This window comes from Bidens hawaiensis, unplaced genomic scaffold (genome assembly GCF_021521415.1).
Source record: "Bidens hawaiensis isolate Kalapana, Puna unplaced genomic scaffold, B.hawaiensis_p1.1 tig00030531_1, whole genome shotgun sequence".
NCBI classification, from domain to species: Eukaryota; Viridiplantae; Streptophyta; class Magnoliopsida; order Asterales; family Asteraceae; genus Bidens; species Bidens hawaiensis.
In genome coordinates, this window is record NW_027495094.1 from 78,234 (window position 1) to 90,829 (window position 12,596).

General features: G+C 35.2%; 1 protein-coding gene across 3 annotated transcripts; it reads right to left on the reverse strand.

Annotated features, from left to right (window-relative positions):
- Positions 1-6,205: 6,205 nt before the first annotated feature.
- LOC143580578 (uncharacterized) lies at positions 6,206-12,596 on the reverse strand. 3 transcript variants are annotated; one of them, XM_077063559.1, is made up of 6 exons: positions 12,382-12,596; positions 12,218-12,337; positions 11,066-11,368; positions 8,911-9,880; positions 7,807-8,457; positions 6,206-7,303 (listed from the first exon to the last, which is right to left on the reverse strand). In XM_077063559.1, exons 2-6 carry the CDS (start codon positions 12,314-12,316, stop codon positions 6,387-6,389), a joined length of 2,940 nt encoding a protein of 979 aa, XP_076919674.1. In that variant the 5' UTR covers positions 12,317-12,337; positions 12,382-12,596; the 3' UTR covers positions 6,206-6,386. The 3 variants fall into 3 exon arrangements, with proteins under 3 accessions (XP_076919674.1, XP_076919675.1, XP_076919673.1); XM_077063560.1 differs by having other exon boundaries at positions 7,807-7,975; positions 8,039-8,457; positions 12,218-12,596; XM_077063558.1 differs by having other exon boundaries at positions 12,218-12,596.

The following is a 12,596-nucleotide window of genomic DNA, read 5'->3' on the forward strand; positions in this document are numbered from 1 at the left end:
GAAATTTGTCTGGGTCTGTCTTTTTCCCCCTACCACCAACATTAAAAGGGCCCTTAGTCTTACCTACCACAACCTTTTGTTTCCCTTTTTCTAAAGAACCCCCTTCACTTCTCTTTGTTTTACCAGCATGTTCTTTGGCTTTTGGTTGACTGTCAATATGCACTCCATGATCATCAATATCAAAATCTGGTAAATTACCACCACATTGTACCCTTAATCTGACTTTATCATCCTTTGCAAAAAACAGCTTCCTCCTACTTTCAACTGAATGTCTTTTAACCAACAACTTCACTTCTTGCTTGGTCCCAAACTCTTGCCCTATGAAAAAGTTGACTCTAGATTCCTTATCCTTATTTGCATTTGCCCTTCTAACAGTATGCAAGTGGTGTTTTCTAATACTAGTCTCATTCTCATCAGATTCTAACCCACTAGGTATTTTGTCATTGTCTATAATTTCATCTTGTATATCTATATCTTTAGGGTTAGGTTTCTTATCTTACACGTCTAAGTCAACATTATTAGTATACTCCCTCATATCAACTTCAGGATCATCAGTAATTTTGCACTCATCACCTTTAAAATCACTATCACTATCATTCTCACCCTTATGCACAACCTTTGTTTTCACATTGAAGTCACAGTCACTATCACTATCACTATCATCCTCACATAAATTACCTTTAAAGTCATTATCATCACTATCATCTTCACCCTCACTATCAGTCTCAACCCCACCCTCAATATCACTATCAACCTCACTCTGTAGCACAACATCCTCATCCTCACCATCTGGCCCAATATCACCATCTAGCCCACCTTCACCCTCTGGCCCAACATTTAGCCCAACATCTGCACTAACATCAACCTCTAGCCCAATATCAACATCTAGCCCAACATCTGCTCTAACATCAACCTCTGGCCCAATATCAACATCTAGCCCACAATCACCCTCTGGCCCAACAACTTGTTGCCCAACATCTACATCAACATCTAGTCCACTATCACCTTCTACCCTACAATCAAAATCTAGCCTATCAACATCTAGTCCACTATCAATATGTTGCCCAACATCTACATCATCACCCTTTAACCCAACTTCCACCTCATCACCCTTTAACCCAACATCCACCTCTAATCCAACATCACTTGACTGCCCAAAATCAATTGAACTCCCAACACCACTTGACTGCCCAAAATCAATTGACCTCCCAACACCACTTGACCTCCCAAAATCAATTAACCTCCCAACACCACTTGACTGCCCAAAATCAATTGACTTCCCAACACCACTTGACTGCATAATAGGGACAATAGCATAAGGTCCAGGCTCATCAATTTCTTCAATAGACAATGATATGCCTTTTTTTGGCTTAGGTGAAGACCAAAACTCTTTAATATCTTTAACCCCGTGTTAAGTATAGACATTAATGAGCTTATGATGTTCCACATGTGTAGCTAACCTCAGCACATCTTGTTCGCTACACAGGTCTTCAAGACCATCATCTAATCCTTTCTCAGGATGTAAAAATTGATATAAGATAATATCAACAGTGGAATACCTAACACATTCATCATTTCACTAACTTCGTGAATGGAGAACCTGTCAATGTCAATCAGGTCCACGAAATTAAAAGTACCTCCTACATATGTGCGATTTGGAGGACTAGTCAATCAACCACCGTGATGGATCTTTAAGCTAAAAATATTTGGATAACCAGCTACAAAATACCATAACTTTGTAAGTAAAATGCCCAAAAAAAACCTAATTATCAAAGAAAAAAACGTAATTTCAGTAAGCCATTACCGTATATTAGGTCAACATCATAATCTTCCCCAGTTTCGCGTATTTCCCAGGTCATTTTTACATGGAAGATGATGATCGTGGAAGATGAACGTCGGAGAAGACAAAGAGGTGAAGAAGATGAAGGATTAAAAATGACAGTGAAAAGACGGGGGAGTGTTATAAAAGGGGGGGAATGATGTGGGAGATGAAATTACATTTTTACCCTCACGTGCATCTCATGTGATGAGAGTTAACGAAAAAATCTAACTGGGTTAGTGGAAAAGGACGTAACGTGCAACATTTTGGAAACACAGAATATGATTTCCGTCATTAAGTTTTCTAAAGGACGACTATTGAAAAACCATGAAAACATAAAGGACCTGTTTTGCCATTTTGTCTAATTTTTTTGTGGCCCATATTTTAAAAAATGACTCAACCAAGCGGATAAAATTGAAACTAGTTTACACAGTAAACGGCGATTCGTTAATCCACTAGTTTTGTATCATGCAAAATCAAGGTTGGTTTATTTATATCTTGGTAATTGATTAATGAATTGACTCGAACATTGTTCATGTGTGCAGTGACGAATCTTGGATGAAAACTTAGAAGGGGCGAACGAAGATACTTTAGAATTATTCATAAATGGAGGGGTCGAGCTCAAATTTCGAGCGAAAACGAGTAAATTTACACTACGTATAAAACATTTTAGAGGAAGACCACGTAAATTTACACTATCAAAAAATAAACGAAGGGGGCATGGGCCAACCCTGGCCTTAACAATGTTTCACCAATGCATGTGTTATGTTTGATTCACGTGTGATGTTTATTAATGTACTTTTTGGTTCTTTTTTGAGTTGAAGTTGTATTTATAAGGAATTACAATGAAAAATCTTCAACCGGGTTAAACCATTGTACAATTTTTGAATCAAATCCGGTATGTGTAAAAAACCAGCTTTATAAACATTGTTTCACAGGCTCAGTTTAAAACCGTGAACCCGTTCAAACTTATCATCGGTTTGGTTTTTTGGTTAGTTTTTTTTTCTAGATGTTGGTTGGTCAGCTTCAAAACTTTCAAATTGTAGTGTACGTTTTGGTATGCATTTCATACCGAGAACTAAACGTTTTGCTTCAGTTTTATTTCAAACGATTTGGTTTTTGCTTTCGATGCTGGACCGTGAATACCCCTCTAAGCACCTACAAATTTTGTCCATATGGTTGTGGGAATTGTTTAAAAAAATTGTGTTTCTTTCAATTGAATTTATTTAATAACTAATTTATGTTTATAAACTCTAATGAAAAACTACAAGTTTTGTTATTTATCATTTTCATATTAAACCTCACTCTTTTTAATAATAATAATAATAATAATAATAATAATTAGCATTCTTAAAATTTATGATAAAAATTTGTTAACTTAATATTACTTCCAATTTTGTTTGCAAATACTTGTAATTTATAACATCTATTATCTTATTGAAAAAAATCACTAGACAGGTTTATTGTTTTATTATGTATTAATTATTTATTAAATATTATGTTTTTAAAAATTACCAATATAATAGACGGGTTTCAAACTAGTTTAATATATATATAGTAGACGGGTTTCAAACTAGTTTAATATATATATAGTAGAGTAATAAGTGCATTGTGCATCTTCTTTTTATTTGTAATAACCTGTGCCCACTAGATCTGGAAGTAAATAAAATTAAATTCAGGTGGTGTTAGATATCTAAATATAAATGAAGAACTCATAAAATGACCAAAAGGCAAATATAGTACAAATAATAATTTACAAATGAATTATTGTTATTATTACAAGTACAAGAAAGTTAAGTGCGCAAGGTTTGGTTGCTTGGATATTATAATAGCACGTATGACATATCAATAATATTTATCTCAGGTTTGATTCATGGTCCAACATTTAGTTTAAGAAATATCAGGGTAATGATGAGAGACTAAGCGAGTTGGAGACTTTCACTAGTTGAATCCCTGAACTGAACGAGTTTTATGTCACCGCACGGCCGTGCCTTCAGGAGAGTGTCACGGGCGTTGGCCTTATGTGAGCGTTTTTTTTCCGGATCAAACGGCAGGTGTTAACAATATGATGAATTTAACCAGAGCTAATTTAAAGGATTTGTTGGCAGTTCAAAAATAAATATATCATGGCCACTTCTCACAATTTGTGATTTTGTGCATGTTGTTTGTGACTCACATTGTGGTTCAAACTCGTCTACAAATAATGATACTTTTTATATACATTTTTATAAAAAAATTACCTTTTTACTACTTAAATTGAGGAGCTCGGATTTATGGTCATTGACATTTTGTGTGTTTTATATATACCACGTTTAAAAACATGTATATAATATAATATAATATAATATAATATAATATAATATAATATAATATAATATAATATGTCGTTTTATGTCGTGAAGTGCAAGCCTTATATTACACGAGCCGCAAAGGTTGAGAATAGATCTCAAATCTTAAATGGGGACAAGTGGTTGAAGCACCACCTGATGTTTTTGAAGTTATTTGTTTAACATGGCAATGTTTCATTTAATGTTTGCTATTTTGTCAAATAAAAGTTGCGCTGATTAATTATAAGCTATTGATGAGATACTCTATGTTCGGTTTTTTTAGTTAAAAAAGGCATTTTAGTAACTGACAAGTTTAATAGACATTTTCACTAAAAGTGGAGTGCTTGACTCCGAGACCGCTTCAGCAAGGCTAGGTACCGCGGCAATACTTCCTAAGGTGGAGAGGGTAGTGAGATGTGAATGTTGAAGGAGATGCCGAACGAGAAGAGACCAGGACACGTTATGAATTTGTAGCGTAAAAAGTACAAACTGGCTAAATAAAATAAAGTTGTAGGGTTCGTTAGAGATAATAGTGAAATATGAGAGGAAGGTGAAAGATGACGCCCAACTCAAACCATGATATCACGTTTACTGTTTACTTTTGTTTTCATATTCTTCTAAACTGTGTGTAGTGGAGAGTTGTTAACATATCTCCTTTTGATTTGGAATAGTATTTTACACATGTGTAAGTGTTATTCTGATTCATTAAGTAACAAAAGAACATTAAAAAACATATCTCAAATATTAACATGTTAACATCTATGTAAGTTTAATATTATTCATTAATATTTATAGAGTTTCAGGTTTCCATTACCACATCAACATAAAAACACAAGAACATAACAAAACTAGAACATAAACAAGTTTTATCACTAGATGCACTTAGTCATATATGTATTCAATATATCCATATCTCAAAGATGGAGGCATGCTCATTTTTGTTTGTCGATCACGGAAATCTTGATCGTCTTGATTTGCTTCTTGACAGTATTAGTAGACTTCATCATGGTCATCTCCTCACGTAACACCTCCGGTTTTTGTGTACTCAATAAAATAGTTTGAGAAAGGGTTTTATCTGTATTAACCGATGCAGATTTAGGATACAAGAAATCTGTAGGGAAGTAATTGTATTGTAGTCCAGCCATCGACGCGTGAAGATTATATGAATATGAGTGGATGGAAGAATTGAAAGAAAATCAACTTCAAGGAATTTAGTTCTTGATAGTGAATTTATAGAACTTAAAAATCAAAATTTGGCCACAATGTAATGTTGTGATAACACACCCTTGTTGACCATTTGAACCTATAATATAAACATGGCCTACTTTTTAGCTTATATACATTATTCACCCACAAGTTTTCTATTTGAAAATGAGGATCCATTAAGTTATTATATCAAGGATGCTAATCGGGTTGTCGAGTTCTATTTGCGGATTAAGAGCTTCAAACCAAACATGAAGCCAAACCGAAAAACATATCAGATATATGAAATCGAACAAAGAAAGTGTGATATTTTATTATTTTTCTCGCCAGCAATCATATTAGAAGTGAAATCGTAATTGGAGTATTCATGGGGGACCTTTTATGCCAAAACCAATATATCAAAACAAGCATGAATCGTGAGCTCAATTTGAATATGCAACTTAAATATAAAAATACAATATTATTTTATAATTTTATAATCACCTTTAATAGACAATTGATTATTTTTTACTTGTGTTCGTCTGTTTAACTTTAATCGAACACTCAGATAACACAAACAATTTAACAAATATAAGTTTCGTGTTCGTTTATTTTCATTTTTTGATAATATAAACAAACGAGCAAAACTGAATATAGAATAACGAAAATCATTGTGCTACACCAACTAAAGTAAATGTAAACAACAATATGTTAGACCTAACACGTTTCTAAAAATAGACTAAATTGTAATGAAATATTAACGAACATAAACAAACGACTCAAACAAATGAATCTAAAAACACGTAAACTATCATAAATAAACGTAAACAAACAAACATAGAATAATATTTCATTAATAACTACCATGAGAAACAAACAACTGATAACTATATAACAAAAACTGACTGGAAATACATTTGTTTTACCACTCAATAATTAATAAATATCTATATACCAACACAAGTATCAAACTATCGATACGAAAACATACGAACGTCGTTCGCAGATCAACCGTAGCAACCTTAATGCAACAAACCTTTAGGAACGGTGTCGGATATTCAAATGTCTGGAAGCGGGACAACTGCTTCGAAAGCTTCAACGAGCATCGAGACTCTCTTTTTACGACTGGGAGTTAACTTTGTCACGATATGTTGAACCGCATAATCAAGCATCCATTGCTCGGCTTTCTTCCGTTCGTCCATCATTTGCCGCCTCAACTCGACTCGTTCATCTTCGTGGTCACTTTTTAATGGTTCGCGTAGCGGGGTTTGTGTTTTCATGTTTCTGAATCCTTCTAAAGCCCGGATCGATCGCTTTAGCAAGATCAGTTTCTTGAGTTTGGCCCAGTTCTTTGACTTTTGATGATGTAATCTTGTAATTGTTGGTTTTGTGTTTTCATCGGGTTTTATAACGGGTGCTTGTTTGGGCTCGGACACGATGTCGGTTGCAACCGACTGAGTGTTGGGTGAAAGTTTATCACGAATGTCGGTTGCAACCGACTGAGTGACTTGTGAAATATTATCACGAATGTCGGTTGCAACCGACTTAGTGTCCTGTGAAATATGATCGGAAACGTCGGTTGCAACCGACTGAGTGTCGTCTGAAATATTATCGGGAACGTCGGGAAGGAGGATTTCGTTGACGGATTCTCGAACGAGTTTAACGGCGTCACTTTTGGTGAACTGGATCCGGTAACTTCGTTCGGTTTGAGTATTATTATCTTCTTGCGAATTATTCTCGTCACCGTTTGTTGACTCTTCGTCACTTACAAGGAGGTCCGATCCGATCCTTGTCGCGATGTCAGTCGCCACGTGTTGGTAGATCATATGCCACATTTTCAAGTGTTTTTCTTTCTCCAAATCACTTTTCGGGTCTTCAGTCTTATTAGGAAATGAACTCGATTCATTCACCTCTTGAAGTTTGCGTTCAGTCTTGTCAGGAAATGAACTTGATTCATTGATCTCTTGAAGTTTGCCTGTAAACGAACCAAACGTTTGGTGAACTGTTTAATGGGAAGTTCGTTAATATTTATTTGATAAACAAACAAAGATGAACAACATAAACATGTCTCGTTTGTTCATTTTTTGTTCGTGAACATTCGTTTATGTTAGTCAGTTTACCTTTGTTTTAAGTTTGTTTATTTACATCATTTAAAATTTGTATACTAATATTCTAGGCCCGGCCCATTACAACTTAGTCTAGTTTTATTAAACTTTCTTAGCGAATGAACATAAACACGAAAACCCCGTGTTCGATCATTGTTCGCTTAAAGTTAAACAAACAAACACTAACATGCCATGTTAATGCTCGTTTGTGTTCGTGAACGACTGAACGTTTGTTTATTCTGTTAACTAATGAACACAAACGAACACGCACACGTTCTTTTCTTAATGAACAAACACGAACACAAACAAACATGAGCATTCCCTGTTCATGTCAGTTTAGTTCGTTTACAGTCCTGTCTCGAAGTTTGTTTACCTTTCGATTCGGACCCAACTCGTTGAATTTCATCAATGCATCCCGATTCCGGTGGATCATCTTGCGCAGGAGCTACGGTTTCAAACGCCTTAACAAGTAAAGTGACTTTCCGTTTCTGAGTCGGACCGAGCTCACTCACCACCTTTTGAAGAGCATAATCAAGCATCCACTCATCCGAGTTTTTCTTGCCGCCTGCCGCCAGTCGCCGGAGTGACACCGTTTCCGGTTCCACCTCATCCGAGTTTTTCTTGTCGCCTGCCGCCAGTCGCCGGAGTGACACCGTTTCCGGTTCCGCCTCCGCCACCACCGGAAGGTGTCGGGGTTTTCGGGGATTAAATTTCTTCACCTTTTCAAGTTCTTTAACAAACTTCGTTAAAAGAATGACTTTCTTTAGATGACTCCACCGGCTCGGTGTATCTTTCTCGGTTTTCTTGGCAGGTTTTTGTTCAGTCACCGGTGCCAGAGATTCATCTTTCAGGTCACTCGATATTTCAGTCTTTTCTGATAAATCTTGTTCGGATATTACTTCACTCGTAGTCGATTGATCGTCTTGAACTTCTGGAAGAAGTATCTTCTCGATCGCATTGCGTACAAGTTTGATCGCGAACATCTTTCTGAGCTCGGTTTCTTGACTCGCAGCATCATCAAGATCTGTACAAAAATCAAGTTAAATCAGCAACCTTTGTATTTACCAATTCTCATATATTGTTTAAGGCGACGTAACTGAACCGAGCCCGTTTCAAGCTCTATTTCTAAAGCTCGAGCTTGCTAGGTTAGTATATTATATACTGAAGTTCAGTTATAATATTTATATATAGCATTATATATATTATTTAGTTATTTTCCGGTAATTTATATATAATAATAATTATTATATAGATATACTAAATTTATTAAACAAAAAATATACAAACTGCGAGCCAACTCGAGCTTGATAAGTGAAGCTCCGTTTCCGGCTCATTTATTAAACAAGCTTATTCTTAGGCTTGAGCCCGTTTAACTGTTTAAGCTCGGCTCACGAATTTTTAGCGGGCCGATCTCAAACAGCTCGTTTGTATGAAATGGTATCTTAATGAACGAAAAACATGAATTATGAATATGAACCTTTAGTCTCCGATTTCGGTTCTTCATCTACTTTCTGAACATTAGTGTTATCGGATTCTGCTGCAAGACCGGATACCATATGCTGATGGATCATACCCCACATGCTTATCCGGTTCTTTTTCTTTAAAGATTTCTTCTTTTCAAGAACCCGCTTCGACCCGTTTGAGTTCTCGTCTTTCTCGTCGTTTAAATCGCTAAAATCACGATTTTTTGAAATGGGTATCTCGTTTTTCGTCATATCAGCAAACTCAGCATCATCATGACCATCTGATGTCTTTCTCTTTAAAGACTGCTTCTTTTCAAGAACCCGATTCGACCCGTTTGAATTCTCGTCTTTCTCATCGCTTAAATCACTAAAATCTCGATTTTTTGAAACGGGTATCTCGTTTTTCTTCTCTTCGAGGCTGTTAACCCCGAATAACATATCAGCAAACTCAGCGTCATCATGCGCATGATCATGGCCCGAATGCGGTTCAAATCTTGTTTTAGCGTAAAACTCAATCGAGAAATCAACATCTTTCTTGCGATCAGATACCTTTCTAGTTACTTTCGAGTCTCGTTTTTTCAAAAAACTTTTATCCGTTTCTCGGGTTTCGGGATTCGTGATCTTTGGATGGTTTGCTGTGCGTCTTTTAAGGTACGCAAAGCGTTTTACTGGGGGCTCGTGGTGGTGATGGTGGCCGTGAAGAGAACAATGCTGATATGGACAAACTTTCGCTACCGGGAGTACTTCTTCGGGTTCTGATGGGTGTGATTGGTGTTTAAGGTGTTCGGGAAACTTTGAGTCTTTGAGAATCGATGAGAATGTGGCTCGCTCCACGTGGGATTCTTCTGAAACTTGTGAAAGGTTGTCGGTTGAAGATGTTTTCGGTTTGGAAGTTGACTTGTTCTTGTTTCGGTTCTTGCTGTTGGTTCTGAAGATCTTGACAGACCTTAGACTTCCTGTTCTTGTGAATCTTGGCATAGGTTTCTGAAATAGAAACAATCATATGTTCATTATTCGAATTAGACTCGAAAAATTTGAAATCCTAGATTTTTTATTTAATGTAAGTTTTAAACAATATTTGAATCCAATCCGTAAATACCGAATCGAATTTGAATTTGTGCTTTTCGACCCCAATATCCAAATTCGAACTATCTATGTGTTCTTTTGATTTTCTATAAATGCATACAAATAGTTTTTAATTTTTCTTAACTCAAACTAAAAAAAATATACGTATTATTAACTTTTTTTATATAATAAATCACATATAATTTTTTCAAATCTAATTTGAGCTTGTGAATTTTGACCCGAATATCTGAATTCAAACTATATATGTAATTTTAATTTTTTTTTTATAAACACATACATATAAAAATTTTATATTTTATTTTTTTTTAAACATTTGAGTTTATTAGATATAATCATATAATCTACTTATGCTAATTCATTCAACAAAATTAAAATTAAAATTAAAATAACTTCAGCGTGGGTCTGGTTAAGACAACATAGTCTGGCAAGAGTGGGGCAACGGGCTCTCCAAATTTGGAGAGGACAGTAGCCTAAATACAAGAAAGTCGTCGTTCTAAAAAAACTTGGAAAATGTATTCAATCTACACCTGAAACTGTCAACATTAACTAATAAATTTGCATTTAATATACACAACCAAAATCTTGAAATTTAGAGAGTTGGGGTGGGAAGTCGGCAGTTGTCCTATGCATTTATTCTTATTCATTCTCACAACTCACCACTTGACTATTTGTCAAATGTGATATATATTGATAATGACAAAATTAATTAATCATCCAGATCATAGTGTCTACATTTATAATTAATTAGAAATGCATCATTATAAAAGATGGTAGTAAATAGCAACCTAATTTATAGAATTATAGGAGTCATAAGAATATAAATTTTATACAGATTCAGGTCAAAATTTCGCTAAATAATTAATAAGTGACCATGTTTAAAGTCAAATGACCAATTTGCCCTTCTAGAAATTCATGAGTGAAGTGGAAGTATATTGCTCTTTATAGAATTTACCCTTCTATAAATAAAAGTCTTTTCATTTTTCAAAAAAATGTTGTTTCTACTAAGTTTGAATTAAAAAGTCAGCATGTTTGACTTAAAGAGTCAACACCTGTTCTGTTCTTTGTGAATGTGAAGTAGTGTACCTGAACATAATTAGATGATTCATCTGATACTTCAATGGAAGAAGGATGTGTTGGCGTAGTAGAAGTTGACCCGTCGTCTGACAATTTTACTAAAGTTTGACTGAGCTTTGACTGGGCCCGCCTTCTAGAAGACATGAAGCTGCCAAAAGACGCGACTTTCTTTGAAATCGACTTCTTTAGTTGTTTCTTTTGTGAGGCCTCTTGTTTGACATTGCTACTGTACTGATCGAGTGATGACGTGGCACTCGATATTGAGCCTTGCATTGATGAAGAAACTGAAGCGGATTCCATATCACTATCTCCCTATAAAAATTCAAGATAATGTTGAGTAAATTCTTTTATGGTTTTCTTTAATGTTTATGCAAACAAGATTGAACAACACAAATGCATGGACTATGGAGAGAATGTATGAATCTTAGGAGGGGGGCCATATTAAAACTTGTTTTGTGTAACCGTGCAAACCCGTGAGGGAAAACTTATCGGGGCCCACCGATACCTTACTAGCAGTTTACACTGAGCACGGGGCCTTTATGGTCTTAAGGCATGCATGCCCTGTACCTCCCTTTGAAGGTTTTGCTTGTTAAAACTTCTTAGTTGCTTAGAGGGCCATTTGGACAAGCAATATGACATACTCTTTACTTATTAAACGTACCCAGTATAATCGCACTCATAGGTTTTGCTTGGGATTAAACCGCAAACATTCTAGTAAAGCAATCCCAAACACCACCCTAAATGTGCAGCACTTACTGTTTACTTTTATATTTTATAATAGTTAATGTATTGTCAACAAATAATAAATAAACAAACAAACAAACGTACCCAGCAGAATCCCACTCATAGCAACAGTTACTGTTTTACTTTATATCTTTCTATTTTTTTGGTTTTCTTATCAATTTAACTTCTTCATGATCTCCCATCTCACTTGACTATCAATGATCTTATTTGAACTTAAAATCAGTTTTCAGTTATCCCAAATTCCGGAATTAATGGATCATACAACTTAAATTTTTAAGTTTTGTTAACTCAAAAACTAAATCAACACTCATCTAGAACCATAATTGACCAAGTCAATATCAACAAGTTTGACTCCAATTCAACACTAACATCTCTTCCAAATTCAAGAGTTTCAAATAATTAATTAAAACTAGTAACCTGAGTCAACGATGATTCAACCGAATCGCAGTCCAACTGTTCCAATTGCGTTGTCTTCTTTCCCCCGAATTCTTGAGTCAAAGATGATTCAATCGCCATCTTTGAGCAGCTAATCGATTAACACCCAGAGAGAAAAATTCAATCTTTAAGACAGTAATCGATTGAATCTTCAATACCCAGATGAAAATTTTCAATCTTTATCACAAATTCACCTTCAATTTTCTTAATTCAGTTCAAAAATCGAGTAAATCTTCAACACCCAGATGGAAAGTTTGAATCTTTATGAAGAATGTGAAGGGGTTTTGAAGGGTTGTAAGATGTAGGTGAAATTGGCGGTGTGATTGTGAAGACAAAATGATGAGTTGAAGCTGGCAATGAT

Coding starts and splice junctions, on each gene's coding strand:
- LOC143580578 (XM_077063559.1), bottom strand. CDS start 12,316: ATGGCGATTGAATCATCTTTGACTCAAGAATTCGGGGGAAAGAAGACA. Junction 8,458..8,910: donor ACCGAAATCGGAGACTAAAG/GTTCATATTCAT, acceptor ATTTTTGTACAG/ATCTTGATGATGCTGCGAGT. Junction 7,304..7,806: donor AGTTGGGTCCGAATCGAAAG/GTAAACAAACTT, acceptor GTTCGTTTACAG/GCAAACTTCAAGAGATCAAT.